General features: G+C 32.7%; 2 protein-coding genes and 1 long non-coding RNA gene across 4 annotated transcripts in view; 2 read left to right on the top strand and 1 right to left on the bottom strand.

The window, feature by feature from the left end:
- Positions 1-20128, bottom strand: part of LOC111416400 (uncharacterized) — a 168706-nt gene that overhangs the window by 136214 nt on the left and 12364 nt on the right. The gene's annotated exons all lie outside the window — the stretch shown is intronic.
- Positions 6976-7758, top strand: LOC139430657 (uncharacterized). The gene is made up of 2 exons (XR_011641047.1): positions 6976-7529; positions 7599-7758. It is a non-coding gene; the product is annotated as an uncharacterized lncRNA (long non-coding RNA).
- LOC139430497 (piggyBac transposable element-derived protein 3-like) lies at positions 12533-14060 on the top strand. Its single transcript, XM_071197559.1, has 3 exons — positions 12533-12928; positions 12988-13118; positions 13177-14060. The coding sequence occupies exons 2-3, from the start codon at positions 12998-13000 to the stop codon at positions 14058-14060; spliced, it is 1005 nt and encodes a 334-aa protein (XP_071053660.1). The 5' UTR covers positions 12533-12928; positions 12988-12997.

Below are 20128 nucleotides of genomic sequence, written 5' to 3'. Positions count from 1 at the left end.
CCGCCATAACATGATCCGGAAGTAATTTTAACCCATTTATGATTATTACCAAGTAATTTGACTTAAAGTGTGAAATACGTTAAATTTACTACATTTATGCTAACATGGGTTTTATTTCAAAATGTAAAAACTGTGGGTGACAACATTACTACTAAAAAATGTTCAAAATAGATCATAAATACATAATCCATAACAATTTTGATATAACCATCTCGGATTTTTACTCATAAACCCTAAAAGCCTCAAATTTCTAAATTGACGTTTTTAGATAACAACTTTTATTATAACATGACACAAAACCTACGACTGCTAGGAAAAAGTGTTGTTGATAAAAAATGTATGTAACGAACTGACATAACGTGATCCGGAAGTAATCTTAACCCATTCTTGATTATTACTAAGTAATTTGACCTAAAGTGTGAAATACGTCAAATTTAATACATTTATATTAACATTGGTTTTATTTCAAAAATTAAAAACTATGGATGAGAACAATAGTAACAAAAATTGTTCAAAATAGATCATAAATACATAATCCATAAACTATTTCGTTCTAATTATTTCCAATGTTTAGTTATAAATCATAAAATCTTTAAATCTGTAAATTGACGTTTTCGGATAAAAACTTTTTCTATAACAAAACAACTATTATTATGACAAAAACTAGTAGTGCTAGAAAAAAAAGTTGTTAATGAAAAATATGCATAATGAACCGACATAACATGATCCGTAAATAATTATAACCCAATTATGATTATTACTAAGCTATCTGTATTAAAGTGCGAAACATCAAATTTAGTACATTTATGCCAACATGCGTTTTATTACATAAATTAAAAACCATGGGTGATAACGATACGTCCGAAACGTTTCATTGTGTTAAAGTAAAATGCTTCAACTTTAATTTGATGTTTCAAACTGATTCGTAACTCAGATTCTAATTATGTGAGGCAAATATCCCCGAGAAAGTATAGTTTATTGTTTGCTTAATAAATTTGTGAACCTAAACTTCAAACAGTTTATCCAATGTACACAATATTAGAGTTTTGACGGGAAATTTAATAAGCACGTTCAATAGATTAGGTTAATATTAGTTTTTATTAATCATAATATTATTTTTATCATATTATTTCGTATTACTTTTGAGAGTGATTTGTGTTTCATTGAAAATTGGCATTTATATTGAAATAGAGATGTATTTAATTGGATTATTGGCACGATAATAGATATATAATATCAATTCGTTATTGTTAACTTTGTAGTAATCCAATATATTTCCGTATATATATTGTTTTGCTTCACTGCAAATAATTAAACACAATCCCACTGTAATTACAAATTCAATGAGGAATCTTTTGTCAGAATTCAGTGAAATAATATTACATAGTGGAGAATAGAAAATATAAAAGATAGATTTGTTTCTTTGAGGCTTAGATACTTTAGAGATCGTAAATATAAGTAATTGACGTATCACTTGACAAGGGAAAAGATTTAACTGTTCCCAAGGCTGCAATCAAGCTCGACCACACTACGAAAAAGCTGAAACGCTGTAGGGTTCTCTGAAAATCGGAGTGTTTGATGAGTGAGAGGGTGAAAACCAAGTAACAAATTGACTCTGCGTAGGTTTCGTGTCCTTTGTGTTTGCCAACCATATAAGAAATTTCGAACGAAAACACGTAGAGGCGATGGCGTCTGAATAGAACGTTCGTTGAGATAAGGGATGCTATGTGGTAAAAAGGGGATTCGTTTTTTTGCTTTGAACCATATCCCACGATATGAATACGCTTATTATTAATGGAAATGTTGGAAGCGTAAGATTACAAAACCTAATAAATTGTAGATGAATTTGTTGATGACAACTTTATACACTGTAATATTATTCATGATTAGAGAGTACTATTTAGGTTTTCATCAAAAGAAAAAAAAATGAGCGAAACCGCTTACCACGATAATGAAATGGAAATGAAGTAAATTGCCCCTCCATTACCCTCCACCCTTCTATCCTCCTTTTTACCCATTTCCGCATCACCGACCATGCCATAAAAATTATACTCGATCGAAATTTTAAAATTCCAATTCAACTCGCGCTGGAATTAATTTTTGAAACTTCGTATCGTCAACGAAGAGCTCCCATTTTGCGAACATCATCTGTCACCATGCCGTGACACTAATAAACCGGATATTCTCCATATATAAATCGTCTTCCCCCCAAATCCGGGGAAATCTATCGCATAAAAGTATAAAAGATATAGTTGCGTGAGTTGTTGGAGGTTCATTCGTCTACACAAAGGGTGATATCCATCCCCGTCTCACGGCGCATATCATTTCACGCAAGCGAACGAACGGGTTACTCATAAATAACAACCCGGAATGCCACGGAGAGGTGAGCTTTCTTAAATTGAACGCCGTTTTGTTGGCCTCGCTCATATGTGACGGTGATATAACTCTGCAACGTTACTCACGCTCGCCTTTGTTCCTCGGCATGGCTTATTGAGGCTATAACTTTAGTTTTACGTTTGGTCATTTTTATAAAAGAAAAAATTTAATATTTACAAATTTAAAAAGAAAAACCATATCACATATTTTCTTTCTATCCATCAAGAGACTTAATTAAACTTTAATTAACAAAGAATCTGAACTAAATGTCAAAATCTAATCTCACATTAGAATTATTCAAAACAGTTGTAGTCTTGCTTTCGATTAGGATAGAATTTCTGATTATAACGAATTTTTGTAATAATACTACGATATATATTATTATTATGATAAAGATTTATCTTTCCTCGTAAACTTGATCGGACGGTAGTAAATGTTTCAATCTTTATTCTTTTATAATTCACTGAAACGTAAGCCATTAATTATTAATTCATTGACTCTGATTCGCACTCCTGCATTATGTTTGAATTATGTTACAGATGTCATCAGTTGCATAGCTGCAATGTCATCAGCATATGTTGCAACAGTGATACGTTTCATTGTTGGCATATCTGACGTATATAACAGATACATTACTGGAACGAGAATGCTATCTTGAGATATTCCTGCTAGCACGGGGTATAAATAAAATATTCACTATTTTGTTTCACAAAAAAATGCATGTCTGATATTTCAGCAGTTGATAAGACATTTGACTTACCAAAGGCTTGAAATATGTGTGGGAAAGCTGCAGAACAACATCTTTTAGCATTTAGATTCTTTTTTAATTTGGTTGATTAATCGGTGAACTTGCTCTATTGTGTTTGTCGCGAAATTGATGAATCGGAATTATTTCCCAATCTTTTAATATAGTATTGAGTCTCTTGATATATAGCTTTTCGAAGACTTTGGAGAGCACAGGTAGCAAGCTTATACGAGGTGATCTCATCTGGCTTTTTTTCCGGGTTTATAAAATGACATGAGTAACTTTCCAGATGCTCCAGATGTTTTCCAGACTTTGTTTTCAGAATCGCATTAAATATGAAGGTTAATAGTTTGTAACATTTTTCGGATAGTTCCTGTAGAATTTTTCCAGTAATAACGTTTTTATGTTTATTTGTTTCATTATGATTCTATTCCATCCTCCGTAGATAGCTCAGAAATAGAAAAGGTTTCAAATATATAATCTATTTAAATTTTTACCATATTAATGATATATGTATGGAATATTGCAATTTCCACCGATTAAGTTTTAAAAATTCGTATAAAATCAATTTCTTGGAATATGAGTATGAAAATTTCCCAAAGTGTGAATAAAAGTGTCTTCTTTCCAATCAACCAACACGTTTTGAAAAATAACTTTTAGTTTTTGAGAAAACAATATTTGAAGTTTTGATAAAATGTTCGATGTTGCAAATTTTCATCGATAATTTTCAAAATTCGCTAAAAAATTAATTTCTTGAAAAATCCTTGTCGAAATATCACCAATTATTAAATAAAGTATCCTCTTTTCAATGCATTTTGCATTTTTCGGCGGTTAAGTTTTAAAAATAGATTTAAATTTTTTGTAATTTTTTGGTGTAGATTACAGATTTTTTTCGCCATTTTTAATCGAGTTATGACGTCATCGATGTTTTTTTCAAATGGCAATCCCCCATTTTTATTGCAGTATATGAAAGAGGATGTTTTTCTGAATTTAGTACAGTCAATATTAATATTTGTTACATAAGAACATTTTCGAGAAAAATTACTTTAGCAGTAGCCATGAGTAACTATGGTAACCAATCATTTTAAACAATTCTCTAAGTTTTATACATAAGTGTCAAACACTGATTTGGTAAAGCTTGTTGTTTCTTATAGCACTGATTTAAACTGTTCTTACATCACTTTTGAATTAATTTTTGTTTGTTTTCGTAGTTAATTTATTAAAATAGAATGTCTGAATGTCTGAGATCTGTTCGTGCATATTTAAATCAATTAGTTCCCAATCAATGGATTGGGAGAAGAGGGCCAATTAATGGCCTGCAAGATTACCTGATTTGACTCCGCTGAACTTCTTCATTTGGGGATATCTGAAAAGCAAAGTTTATACCACTAGACCAAATACTTTGGATGAACTAAAAATCAGAAACCGAGAAGTTCAGAATAACTCCTGATATCTTAGAGAATTGTCAAGAAGAATTTAAAAATCGTTTAGGTTACTGTCAAGCTGCCTATGGTGCACTATTTGAACACTTAATTTTAATTTTTCATTTATTCATTTAATTTATTAATAATTTTATGTTTTATTTATAATAATTAATCCGATTGATATTCATGGCTACTGCTATTTTTTCATGTCAATCGAATTTGAACTAATTAAACTTTAAAGTAATGTTTTTCGACAATTTTCTTATGTAACCAATATTAATATTGACTGTACTAGATTCAGTAAATCATATTCCGTAATAAAAATGGGGGATTGCCATTTGAAAAAAATATCGATGGAGGTATTGCGCACCGCTTATTTTGCGCTTTTTCAGAGTCATCTTAGTTACAGACTACTTGCCTGGAGACACGCCGCGATTAATAAAAGAATATTTAGTATACAAAGAAGAGCCATTAGAAATATAGCCAAATTAAACTATACTGAAGACTGCCGCTCTTCTTTTATCAATTTAAAAATTTTGACACTGCCTTCATTATATTATATCTTTGAATGTTTGAAATATACAATGTTTAAACATTTAAAGTTTTTGTAACTAGGATTAAGGATGTTTTATTGTGTAAAGCATATTACTCTATTGAAGAATTGTTGAATGATTTACAGGCCTTTGAATGTGTTTAGTATAAGAACAGATTAACTTTTTTCCCTGCCACTACTGTTCTGACACGGATTATTATGACTGTGTATTTGAAGGGTTCAGGGGAAAAACGTGATAAGTCCTAGTAATCTTGTAGTAAAAATTACGACCTACAAGATGATCAATGAGTTTTAGATAAAAACATGTTTAGTCTTGAGATATTCGCAAAATAAGTTTAGATGTACAGAGGAAAAACATAGTAAGTCCATCTAAAACAGTATAAAAAACCGTTAAGTCCAAAAAAAAACATCATTCTTTGTAGTTAATAGTATCCCAAGGTATGTTAGCAGACTTTTTTTAGTCCATATAAACGAATAAAAAATATACAATGACAACAATATTTAGGTTGGTATTATTTGTCATTTATTAAATTTTTAGTTGACAGTGACAGTCGGTAAACGTAATTCAAAATGATTTAAATACTTTAATAAAATTGTAATAATTGCAGAAAAAATATAATGTGTATCGCGGCATTAAGCCCTAAATAACTATTATTGTTGCAACAAAACGTGTTCTTTTTCGCCTTGACGACGTAATCAACACATTGTTAGTAACAATATAGTAGTTCTGTGGTTTTTGTGTTGTATAATATCTCAAAATGTCTGAAAGTCCATCTGTAGGTTTAAGTGAAGATGATAGCGGTGGATGTAAAGAGTTGAAGACAAAGAAAAGAAAAATATTTGGAAGAATTACTGAGGTCGGTAAGAAATTGCGGTTACAAACCCATGAAACAGGAAGAGCCTGCACATGCAGGAAAAAATGTTTAGAACAACTATTATCTAAAGAAAGTAAAGAAAAAATTATTAATCATTTCATTAAATTAAAGTCAAATGACGAACAAAATTTGCATTTGGCAGGATTAATATCTATATTGCCAATTCGGCGAAGAAGGAACAGAAAACCGGAAGCAGAAGTGTTATTTCGGGAAGCTAGTTACTGTTATAAAGTCCGCGTAGTCATGGATAAAAATGTGGAAGAAAAAGTTGTCTGTAAGGTAGCATTTATGGCTCTGCATGGTATAAGGAGATCAAATGTCGATTATATACTAGCATCGTTAAAAAATTACGGAACAGCACCAAAGGATAAGAGAGGCAAACACAAAAATCGCCCCAACAAAATTTCTGAAGAGGTGAAGAGTGCTGTTCATGCTCATATTAAATCTCTGAAAGGAAGATCTAGTCACTACAGTTTGCACGATTCCACTAAGACATATCTGCCTGAAGAATTATACATCAAAAAGTTGTGGCGAACTGAAGATTTCTTATGAAACATATAGAACAATCTTCAATAATGACTTCAACATAGCGTTTGGTTACCCACGTACCGATACGTGTAGCAACTGTGATGAGTTTGCAGCAAGAAAGAAGAGTTTACTATCACAAATAAGCAATGAAACGGATAGGGAGAAACATTTAACACTTAAAACTGAAGTCGATCGCATAGCAATAGAAAATAAACTTCATCTTTTAAACGCAGATACCTTTTATAGAAAAAAGCGAAATTCTAGGAAGTCGTGTAAGAAATCTGAAACTAGAGAAGCAATCTGCTTAGATTTTGGTAAAAATTTGCCAGTCCCCAATATACCGACCAATGATGTTTATTATAAACGACAACTTTCTGTATTTGCTTTCAATATCCATATATTGTCAACTGGTGAAAGCGTGTTTTACGTCTACCCAGAAACTGTTGGTAAAAGAGGTAGCGATGATGTTTGCTCCTTACTTCACCACTTTATATATAACATTTTAGACACTAAAGTGAAAGAGCTTGAGATATTTTGAGACTCTTGTGGTGGCCAAAACAAAAATGTGACAATGTTTCGTTTTTTACATCACGTAGTACACGAAGAACGCAAATTGACATCATTGAAAATGACATTTCCCATAAGGGGACACTCATACCTAGAGTGTGATAAGAACATGGCTCTTGTGAATCAAAAGATTAGGGTGGAACATCCCGATGAATGGCTGGAAGTATTTAAAAATGCACGGAGGACGCCATTTCCCTTTCATGTAATTCCAGTTCAGCAATATTTCTTTCGATGCTGGACCGTTTACTTGGACACTCTTTATAAAAAAAAATTACCGTTTAAATCAAGACCCGTCAGAATTATAGATATTAACCAGGAAGATTCTGATGTTATATGGTACAAAACTGCCTATAATGATCCTTGGTTCAGTGAATCACTGAAAACTTCTAAAAGGAAACGTTCTAAACCATCTCAACAATTACGTCCAAACGAATTCTCATTACCACAGCATTTATACGATCGTATGTTTAAATTAACTATAACTTATAAATTTCTATTCTATATTATTAAAAAATATTATTGTTTCTCAGGTCTCCTTCCAATCTCGGCCGAAAAATATCAAAATTTACAGTTCCTCAAAAGGTTTTGTGGCGATAAAGCTGCCGAATATTTTTATTCTTTACCACATAAATAAGAACATTTATTTGTTACAGATTTCGTTAATAAAATTGATTTTGATACTTTAAATAATGTAGTTATATTTTTTGTTGTTTTATAAGCACCTGTGTTTATTATTGCATTGATCTATCCTCAAATATTAAATTTTTTTCCATTAACTCTTCTTTGGTAAAGAGCAAAAAGATGATAAGTGTGGGACTTACCGTTTTCTTGCATTGCAGTTCTATTTGTTACCCTAGTCTGACTTTATTTACGCGTAGAACGCAAACATTTAAGAATTATCGTGTTCACAGAATCAATAAAAAATAAATTCGAATATTAATTACCATAGCAAAATCGAAGAATTACTTCCCATCGACCTATAAAAAGTCTGGTAACTTTAAAATAGTTCTCTTATGAAATTACGCATTTGTGACTTATCACGTTTCAAACTTCATTTGTTTTTATGTAAATGTTACGTGTAATATTTTATATAGGTATTATATTTTATTATATTTTTCGCCTTCTTGTAAATTTTATATTGACGAATGTATGCCTTCGGGTTATTAGCATAATAAAAATTATTATTATTATTATGGACAATAGTATATTCTAGGGAATTTAGCAATAAAAGCCTTTATTACAAACAGTGTACTATATATTTAAGTTTTCTTTTCTTTTTGGACAATCCCATTAAACAATTCTCATTAAAAACAACCGATTTTCAAAGCGGTCTTCATCTAAAGTTTCGTAGACAGACCGAAAATGGAATGGGGAACGGTTGTCCGCGCAATCCGCAACGAATTGTCGGGGCGGAAAACGCGCAACTTTTCCCGTCTACTCCTGTTCCGGCGACAAATTGCCTAGAAAACGTAAAAATAAAACGAGAAGCAAACAATAATGGGTCCCGGTCCGTTGTGGTTTCGTATAAAACTTCTCGGGGACGACCGCTTTTAGTGACGTATATGCTCGATTGCGACCGCAGCTGTGTACCCAAAATTTACTTATTTTACCCTACGACCAAGGGAAGCGACTAACGATAATGATCTGCCGGAACATTAATGTAACAGATACCCTCCTCGAAATTAAACATTAAATTAAAATTTATGTTTTTATTACCTCTGCATTTTTAATACGAATTTCTATTGTTATGCATAACGTTGATATTGTGTAAAATATTTAGGTATATACCGATCAATGACAAGTACAATATGTACATACATGCATATATGGTAATGTATTGGAAATAATTTATGTTGAATTGGTCAATGTATAGATATAATTTATGCCACTTGTACTCGATGTACCATCGTAATGCAGCGAAATGAGCCCATTCCACGAAACGTTGCGTTTGAAATTAATTCGAGAGTGGGTCGACACTTTGCGTTTTAAATTAAGCGTACATCATTTATGTGGCGATTTATTGATTCATACCACGATGGTTGGATTGTAAAATAACACGAGAAGATTGGAAATGTAAAATGAGCCCGGTTGCCGCTGGGGTTTGGTGATTGTACTGCAATCGCGTAAAGTGTTAAAAGGAATGCGGGGAAAACGAAGACGAGAAAAGACTTCGGGAACTAACTGTGTCACTTAAAAAGGTATAAAAATTTCAATTCCATTCCATCGATTGCTATCCTAGCAAGGGACGCAATTTCCTTAATAGGTAAGGGAGTTCCAGTGGAGCATCGACGAACCTCGCCCTCTAACGTAACTTCTATTGACGTTTGGCAACGTTGTGAGCGCGGTCGAATTCGGTCCACCCCCGCTTTTTATCGAAACCCTTCCGTTTGGATGGTATCCAATTACTCTCGCGGAATGCCGAGTTTTATGCAAATCTACCATCTGGAATTGCTACACCAGCAATAAACTGGTGCTAACTTATTCGAAGGAAATGTTTAAAAAAAATTTTATCAAATAAATCGATAAAATAAATCAGAACGTTATTATTTATTGAAAACACTAATGGATTTTACCCCGTCAGTTATTTTAAGCTAACAACATTGTTTCCAACATGTAGTTATTTATTTATATTTCAGTTATTTATAATGGATGTATAAACGATTTGATTAAAAATAACGAGAAATTGAAATCGTTTATATTTCATGATGTTTTGTTAACAAAACATCACTTTTAAAATTTGTTTATGACCCAATGCTTCGTTGTATTAGTGTTGCAAAAATAAACACTTTTTCTATTAAAATTTTAAATAGTTTTTTTTTAAATTCACTTAAAAAAAACAAACGAATCGTTACCCTTTAAATAAAGATACAAACTCGTTCGGTTAAACGAACCAAACTTCAACGAAAAACGACATCAGGCTTCATTTATTTCACTGTTTAATGGACCGCACTAGCCGATAAACACAAGACGATTCGAAACAAAGACGATAGTAACGAGGCCATCTTCTCCCGAAGGACAAGAAGAAGTAGAAGAAAAAGCTTTTTTACGATTAATTATCCAAGTTTTTTTTTCTTTAAGCTTTGACCTTAACAACAACCCAAGCGAAACTTTCCCCACGTTAAAGTTGCGATTTCGAGCATCACTCGACAAGTCGCTTCGGTTTTTTGTATAGTTGGGGTCGGCGTTCGTCTCTCTTGTATGAATAATATTAGGCTTCGTTCGGGGCAAGACGACGTGACGACCGTAATTTATAGGCGAAGCTGGACAGGGATGTTATCTAGAGTAAGATTTACGACCACACTCAATACCATAATCGCGAGAGAGACGAAATTATGGAAAGAAGGAGACTTCCGATGCTTTCTCTTGTGTTGGTTTAACGTGTTATGTTGGATGAGTGTCTATGACAATTGTTCGGATGTAGTTAATGATTTATATCATCAAATATTAGTCGTAACCTCAAAAAAAATGAGGATATAGAGGTAAATTATTAATATAAAAAATGGTGGAGGAGCCGGTGGAACAATTAAATAGATTTGTTTAATATGTAAAATTTAACATCCATAACGACATCCATCTTTGTAGATATTGTCACCAGCAAAAATGTTATAATTGTTAATCCCATGTCCTTTTAAAGATGAGCTTTTACTGATTTAATATCCGCTTCCCATTTTCGTCTTAGGCTCGTTACTACCATCTTCTGATTAAGCTATCTAAGGGATTATTACCACGATTACGGCTATTTTACGCGCTCTGATTGGCTAGTAGATGGGTTTATCTATAAGATAAATTTAACTAAAAGATGATAGTAATGGACCTTAAATGGAGTAACGCTGGCGGATTAAATTTCCATTGAGTTCATCACAAATAAGCAGATCTATAAGGTTTCCTTATAAACATCCGGCTTCACAATCAAGGTTAGCTCCACAATCTATGGATAATCTTGGTGTATGGAATTGATGATGTTGATGTGAAATTACAGTAGTTTAACCATTTAATTTTAGCATTATTCGATGCTCATGCACCTGTAAAGAAGGTAAGGCTTAGTAAAAAATCTGCCCCTTGGCTTACTCCCCTGCTTAGAGACATGATTAGGCTTAGAGATGGTCGTTACAGCAAATACAAAAAGTCTAACACTGAACTAGCACTTAATGAATATAAATCTTTTAGAAAACATGTTGCACGCGCAGTAAAGAGCGAGCAGAAGGCGTACTATGAATCATCTTTTAAAAATAAAAGTTCCAGAAATCTCTGGAAATCATTAAGCCATCTGAATGTTACCAAATCAAAAGAGCAGGTACTTCCACAACATTTGAATGACGTTGAAGGCATTAATGATAATTTTTTGCAAGCTCCTGAAAATTTAATGATTGCTGATCCAGACTTAATTCAGGCTTATATTGCTACGAAAAGGTCTACCTTTAATGAATTGTTTGCTTTTGTGCCTGTCTCGGAGCATATTGGAGCGGGCCATTTGTTAAATATCAAATCTGGCAGTGTGAGATATGATGAACTCTCGGTTGTGATGATACATTACTGTTGTCCTTTCATCATTCCTTACGTCACACATATTATTAATATATGCTTATCGAGGTCAATCATTCCAAAATGTTTGAAGAAATCTTTGGTAACACCTTTGCCAAAGATTAAAAATGCTATGACATTTTCGGACCTGCGACCAATTAGTATTTTACCTATTTTGTCTAAAATTGGTAAAAATTATGAATGATCAAATTTGTCTACAAACTTGATATTTTGCCTAGGACACAGTTTGGATTTCATGCTAACTACAGCTGCGATACAGCATTAATGCATATAGTTGATGACATATTGTTTGCAGCGGATCAAAATAGTCTTACTGGATTAGTTCTGCTAGATTGCAGTAGGACCTTTGATACTGTCAATCATAGAATATTATTAGCTATCTTATCCTTTATTGGGTTCAATGATTCTGCTATGAGCATGATTGATAGTATGTGTCAGACAAACAACAAGCGGTTAAATTGGGTGATCTGAGATCTGAACTGCGAGACTTGAAGTCAGGAGTGCCACAGGGTCCTATCTTGGGACCTCTACTGTTTTGCATCAACACTTCTAATCTTTCGACAGTTTTCAAATATTCATAGTCACATTTTATGCGGACGATTCCCAAATCTATCTATCGTTCTTGCCTACGGACATGGCCATTGCTTAAGTTAAATTGAGTGAGGACATAAATAATCTGATAGATGTATCCACTAAACACTCGTTGCGGGTAAATTCAAATAAATCAGTAATTATGCTCTTTGGCAGGCGGGGTTGGGTTGGGTTGGGTTGAGATTCTCTTGCAGAAAATTTTAAAATCAATATTGGTGGTAAATGTATTGGTGTTACGGACTGTGCTAGAAATTTAGGATTACAGCTCGACTCGAATCTTAGGTTCGAAAAGCATATCTTGGACAAACCAAAAATTTCATTTGCTGCTTTGAAGCTAGTACACTACAGTGTACGCCAATTTATAAGCTTGTAAATAGAAACTGGAATACAATTTTAACCATTAATTCCTAACGTGCACTTCTAAGTACCCTATAGAACCGAACTACCGAACGTGGTGGTATAGAACTTTCATACTAAAATGTAAGAAATTTTTTACTGGCGGCAACCGGAGAATTTGAAAATTGTCGTGTTGGTATCGCTACTACCTTAAGTTCTTTACTGAAACCGTGTTATGGATCATCGGTAAAATTATGTGTTGAAGTGAATAGTATGTAGATAACGTCTGATGTAGTAGTGAGTCGATCAGTTTGTTTATTTTTTTAAAACTGCGTTGTAAACACTTGTACACCACAGTGCACATCGGGTGTTATTGGAGTATTTATAAGCTGTAAGTTATAACCTTATATTTTGTTTATTATATTGAATATTGTTTATAATTTCTTACAGTTCATTAAAAATGAACAGGAAACCTTTAAAATACGAAGAATTGGTTAAACTTATAGAAGAAGGACTCTCAGATATAGAGTGTCTAAGCGGTGAGGAAGATGAATGTGAAATTGATTTATGTGAACAAAGAGGTAAATTTCAAATAATTGTAAACCGTGTGGACCTCTAAATATTATTTTATGTTTTTAGACGCAGGCGGTGATATCAGTGATAACGAAGAGCTAGAGGTGAATGCACACGAACCAACTGATTTGGCTGAACACTCTGAAACTTTGGAAGACAACGAGACAGTACCCGTTGCAAAGAAAGGAAAAATTGGTAAAAAAATGCAAAAAAATATTTATTATGAAAATAATGAACTAACTCCACCCACAAAAATTTGCTGGCGTAAGAATGTGACGTATATAACACCAGGAATAAATTGGTACACACCTCCTATTCCAGCAGATATTGACCTAGAAAGTTCTCTGCATTTCTTTAGACAGTATTTTACAAAAGATTTGTTTGAACTTATGACAGTCAATACGAACCTTTTTGCAGTTCAGCAACACGCACGATTTGCAGCAACAACTCAAAATGAATTAGAAGTATTTGTTGGCATGCATATTTTGATGGGGAACTTGCCCTATCCAAGACTTAAGTGTTACTGGGAAAATAAACTACGTATCCCAACTATCGCCGATGCAATGCCTCGTGATAGATTTCACAAATTGAGGTCATTCTTACATTTTGTGAACGTAGAAGAAAAACCACCTGAATGCAAAGATAGATTTTGGAAAATACGACCACTCTACAATACAATTCGGAAACGAATATTACAATTGCCACTGGAAACCAAGTTGAGTATTGATGAACAGATGGTTCCTTTCAAAGGAAGGTTAAATGTAAAGCAATGCATGAAAAATAAGCCCAGTTCTTGGGGGGTAAAAATTTACACATTATGTGGAGCAAGTGGTGTTGTGTATGACTTCATAATCTATCAGGGGACTACAACAGAGTTCAATTCTGATCAAGTTGAAATCTTTGGTGTGGGAGCCTCCGCACTGCTCAAGCTGTCTGAACGAATACAATAAGTAAACGTGCAGCTATATTTTGATAATTTTTTTTCAAACTATCAGTTGCTGCAGTATTTGAAGCACAGATATATACATGCTGCTGGAACTGCAAGAATTGACCGCTTTCACAAGCCCCCTTTTTCTACTGACGCTGAATTGAAAAAATGTCAATCAAACTGTCATAAAAAATTATAATATAAACATGGGTGGAGTGGATAAAATGGATTTTTTAATCAGTATTTATCGCACTAAAATACGATCACGTAAATGGACACTTCGGATGTTTACACATTCTATTGCTTTAGCATGCGTAAATTCTTGGTTAGTGTATAGGGCCAAAGCTGAAAGGCTTGGTCTACGTAAGAAAGATATTATGGATCTTTTACATTTTCGTGCATATATCGCAGAAGGGCTTATTGGAGCTAATAAACCCCCAACTTTGAAAGCACGCGGAAGACCTCTAAAAGATTCACCACTTTTATCATCATCTATGAGCCGACAAAACCCGGAATCTTTACCTATCCCCGACATACGCTTAGATGGTCTACACCACCTTCCAGTGTTTGATGACAAAATTTTTGCGTCTAGGTGCAAAATGATGTCGTGTAAGAGCAGGACACACATCAAATGTGAAAAATGTCAAATCCACCTATGTATTGGCAAAAAGCAAAATTGTTTTGCCACTTTTCATACGAAAAAATAAATTACTTTGTTCATTTCCGTTTTACTTGTTCTTTTGCTGTTTTTTTAAATAAATGGTGAAATACACATATTTAGTTCTTTATTACACCGAAAAATTTACGACTTTTAATACCAGTGTACACTATAGTGTACATACGCCTACTCCATTAAATCCCAGTGTGCACTGTAGTGTACACATCAAAAGTCAAAAATTAAAAAGTTTGTGAGTATGAGACAAAAACCAAAAATCATAAAATAAATTAAGTAACTGTTATGCTAAATTTTAAATTTTTTACTCATTCACAAAAAAAATCGGGGTCGAAAGGGAAATCGCAGGACAAAGATTATGCGTTGCGATTCCTTAGTGCTGAGCCATTTTAGCTTTTGTGATACAGTATATCATAGTTGTCTGAACTCAAAACCTTCACAAACAGTTCAGCGTGTTCAGAATTCATGTGTGGGAATGATTTTCGGACTTCGACGAGGGTGCCATGTCTCACACAGGCTGATCGATCTTCGGTGGCTGAATATGTTTAATCGTCGCATATACCATATGGTTTCATTTTATCATAAGTTACTGTTGCTTAAATGTCCATCTTATTTGTATGTTAAGATTACATTCTGCACTGATGTCCATAACTTAAATGTTGGAAGCAAGGGTATCGTCACACCACCGCTACATGTTACTACATTATTTGAGAGATTATTCTCTTACAACTTACCTAAATTTTATAATAGCTTACCCCAATCATTAAAAATGTTGAGCTTGCCGTCGTTTAGAATGCGATGATTTGGTTTTGCTTTTTATGCAGCTGTATTAATATCTTTAAAAATCTTTTCTTTCGTTTTATTTTTTATTGGTGTACTATTATTATTAGTTTTATTTGTACCTCGTTTAGTTTTGTTTTGTATTTTTCCATTTTTCTGTTTTTTTCTTTATTATATTTTGTTTACTTTTATGGCAGGTTTGAGTGGAAGAAAAAACGATTGTTTTAACTTCGCCCTTGCCAATCAGTTAAATTTATATTGTTATTTTGTGAAATTCCATTCTAACAAAGTCTATTGTTATTATTATTATTCTTATTAATCGCTCAACATACAACGTTCACATTTTCATGGTACAAACCCTGAGGATGAGCATGTCCATTATCAATTAAGACAATGGCTTTAAAAAAGAATCCCTTTTTACTTAAATATAGTCAGATTCCAAATAATCCAGTTTCCTTTAATAGCCATCCAATAAATAAGAACAGCAAAGGCTTGTTTTTGCCTTTACTTTATGTTTATTCCTTTAAATGGTTTCATTATATGGTGGTCTGATGCGTCACTTGTTTATCTATGAGTTTTGTCAAATAGATTCTTTGTGGTATTGTTTTTCCAAAATAAGCCCTTCTCATGAGCATAATAGACCCGGTCAGAAGTATGGAAATTATCAGAAATAATATCAGTGATTTTTTCTAGATATTGTTGTACTGCGTCTGAATCAGCTGATGCTTGTTCACTTTTCAATGCAACAGTATGTAAAGACTATCTTTCTCAAGATAGATCAAAGCTTGTTATCGAAATTGTTATTTTGCAACTACTTTCTTTGATTACTCTGATATTCTCCATCATCTGAATTGGTACATATTTGAGATATTGAATATTCTCACAAGTTTTTCAATTTATAGTCAAGATAACGCCTTACATTATATTTTATTATTTTTAGAATTGTAAACTTCAATCCAACAACTTACGAAATCAAACGAAAAAGTAGGGTTGAACGTTCAACAACTACTCCAATTTCTTGATTGAAATGTAACTGCTGCATTCGTGAACCCAAAACATTAAAGAACATTTTTATCGAAAACTCTCATATACCGATTGCTATTACACGATGGTAGTTGGAGAGCGAATATTTCTTTTTAAATTCGAAACTGTTTGCAATCATTTCAAAAGTTCCATCGAGACTAGTGTTCCTTCCGTCTAGACCATCTAAAGTTTACCTCTATTAGTTTTTTTTAAACGAGCGTAATAAATTATGTGTAAAAAAAGTGGAAATAATTTTTATAAACATCTAGTTACTGGAAATCTGCATTTTAGGACTACACATTCATCTGGTATTAAAAGAATCGGCATATTAAACTTTATTTCTTCATTACGAGATTTGTTGTCGATGTCAGATTGATTTTATTTGCTAAACCCAAATTACCCAAATTGACTACATTCTTTTAGAGGGATCCTCCACGAGGTGCATTGGATAAGATGAGATGTAATGAGTCAATATTGTGAACTCTGATAGTCAGGGATTTCGTTGAATGAAAAGTTGGGTTAGGTTTACAATCTACATGTAAATTCTCGAACTCCTTGATCCTGTTAAGAGATAGCGATGATTTTTCCAATTTATCGCTTCATGCGGAAAACAACATTGATGTTTGCGACTCTATCAATAATTGAATTAATATGTTTGTACATTCCAATCGTTCAACATCGGACAGGATGTTATCAGTCAGTATGATGACAAAGAAGTCCCAAAATTTAACCCAATTCGCGTATTTTCCGTCGAAATAGTGAAGAATAATTTACAGTAAATGTCGCGAGGGCGTCGACGAATGAATTAGCTTCGTTACATTTCCAACAGCTAAAAGCTCAGGCAATAAAAAACGATTCCATCAGATCCAGAATTGTGCCCTTTTGCATCAAATACGCCCTCTCACACACCGAAAAAGATCATTTGCAAAGTACACAATGTAACGACCGATATTGTAATAAATATTTATGGGTTTTATTATAAAAATGCAATAAAATATTTTAAGTTATTTCATACTGTTATTTTACTATTTCCGTTATGAGAATTGGTTTATTATGGCAATACCCAAGGTAATTTTCCGAAGATTAGTAAAAAAAAGTAAGATTTTACTGCTAATATACAACAACTTTATTGCTTAAATTATGTAGATACTGAAATAGAAATACTTGAAATGATCATTGATTATAGTAATAAATAAACAAGCATAAATTATGTATACCTATATAATCGTACGATCAATAAGACGGTGGCCTATAAGAGTTTTTTGTGGTATATGAAATCGTTAGATATGACTATTTTGAGAAAGTGAATAAAGGAAATAATTGAGAATCAGTTTGAATACACAGAATATCTAAGAGGTACTAGATCGACTGTCACAGCTAATTACTAGTATTTTATACTTATAATTGATATTAAAAAAAGTTTGGTAAATAAATCAAAAAAATCTGTGGAAAATGTATGCGAATCTGTTGTAAACCTCTTTAAAAGTTTGGAAATACTCCAGAATTTCTTTTTAATGCACGGAAACTTCTTATAAATCCAGATCCGTCACCAACAAAATCCAGAAACTCTTATACTACCTTAAAAATAATTAATAATATCTCAATTCTTCAGAAAATGCTTAGATGTATATTGATGATCATCTCGAAATTCTTTTACATTTTAAATAAAACCTAGAAATTATAAGAAGTCTTACTTTCTTCATAGTCTTTCTTTTCTTTGACTAATTCCTTTTTCGCTATGTCAATTTCATTCCAATTTTTGTTAACCAACATATATACAGAACAATAACAATATTGGGGAGCTATCTACATAGCTTTGTACAAAGCTTGTTATGTCACTTTAAGATATTTATAAGATTTTTAAATGGTGCATGGTGATATGAATGTTATACAGTGTGTCCCCGGATTGTGTCCCCGTAAGGCATAATTGACGATAAATTTTTGAATTCAAATTCCATCTTTTGCAATTAAAGTCTGGATGTCATAAAACGAAATATAACCAAGTTTTACGTCAAATGTCCTCAAAGTACCAAACTTAACGCAAGAAGTTTGTTAACCATTGCAGGTAAAGTGGTCTTTCTGAGCAATGTACAACAAAAGTTGATTAAGATAAAATGTTTGTTATGTTAAATTATAGCGATATGCCGAATTTTATTAATTTAGGATATAAAAGCAAAATGCAGATTTTTAAATCATAAGATTAACAAAACATTTTCGATCTAAGCTAAATTAACATAAAAGCTTATTCAATGATACCACCACCGACACTAACACATAATTCAGCCCTTTTCCGACATTGTTTATAACTTTTTCTAATATGGTCCAACGGAATTTCTCTAATAACAGTTTCAATTTTTTGTTTTAAACTGTCTAAATTGTTATTAAAATTTTTAGTGTACACTTTTTGTTTTACATAACCCCAAAAATAAAAATCCATAATAGATAAATCCGGACTTCTTGGCGGCTACGGTTGCGGACCATATCTACCAATCAATTTTTTTCCAAATAACGTATTTAACAAATTTCTAATTAAAATAGTCGAATGTGGGCCGCAACCATCTTGTTGAAAATATAATTTATTGCGTTCTTCTAAATCCGCGCCGTCAAGATAATTAAATAAACAATTTTCTAGTACTTCCAAATATCGGTGTTGATTCAAATTGCCGTTTATGAAGTAAGGTCCAATAACACCGTTCAACGAAACAGCACACCACACATTCACTTTCTGGGAATACTGGCGTTTACAAACTATGCGATAATTTGGATTAATCTTTGACCAGAATCGACAATTTTGCGATGTAACCACTCCATTAGTGGCGAACCATGCTTCGTCCGAAAATATTATGTTTTTTAAAAAGTTCTGTCTTTCAAAGTTTTGTACCCAAGCCACAAACAATAATCTAAACGCTTTACTTCATCACCTAATTCGATAGTGTGGTGAAATTTTGGTTTATACGGCAATATTTTATTTTCTCGATAAATTCTTTGTAATTGGGATTTACTTATACCAACTTGAACTGCCCTTTTTCTTAACGACACCTTACCGTAATCCATTGGATTCGTTAATGCAACAATCGACCCCGCATAATGTTCATCTAAAAGCTTCTTTTCCTTCCTATTATTTTCCACATTGCCCGATTCCGAAAATCTTTTAACAACTCTCTTAATTGTTTTCTTATCTACTGAAAATCCAAATTTTTCCTGAAATTGTCTTTGCGTTGTAACTAATGTTCCCCAATGCACTATAAATATTTTATGTTGTAATGTAAACATGATTAATTAATACTTGACAATAGGCTAAAGCTAAGCTATCAAATGATAATTGTTAGTTCACTCAGGTCATTTGTTTTTGATGTAAAACGGAATATTAGAAAAAAAATTTCAAATTTTCGGCATATCGCTATTATTTAACATAACAAACATTTTATCTTAATCAACTTTTGTTGTACATTGCTCACAAAGACCACTTTACCTCCAACGGTTAACAAACTTCTTGCGTTAACTTTGGTACTTTGAGGACATTTGACGTAAAACTTGGTTATATTTCGTTTTATGACATCCAGACTTTAATTGTAAAAGATGGAATTTGAATTCAACAATTTATCGTCAATTAT

Source organism: Onthophagus taurus, chromosome 7 (assembly GCF_036711975.1).
Source record: "Onthophagus taurus isolate NC chromosome 7, IU_Otau_3.0, whole genome shotgun sequence".
Classification (NCBI taxonomy): domain Eukaryota; kingdom Metazoa; phylum Arthropoda; class Insecta; order Coleoptera; family Scarabaeidae; genus Onthophagus; species Onthophagus taurus.
This window is presented reverse-complemented; position numbering and strand designations above follow the sequence as displayed.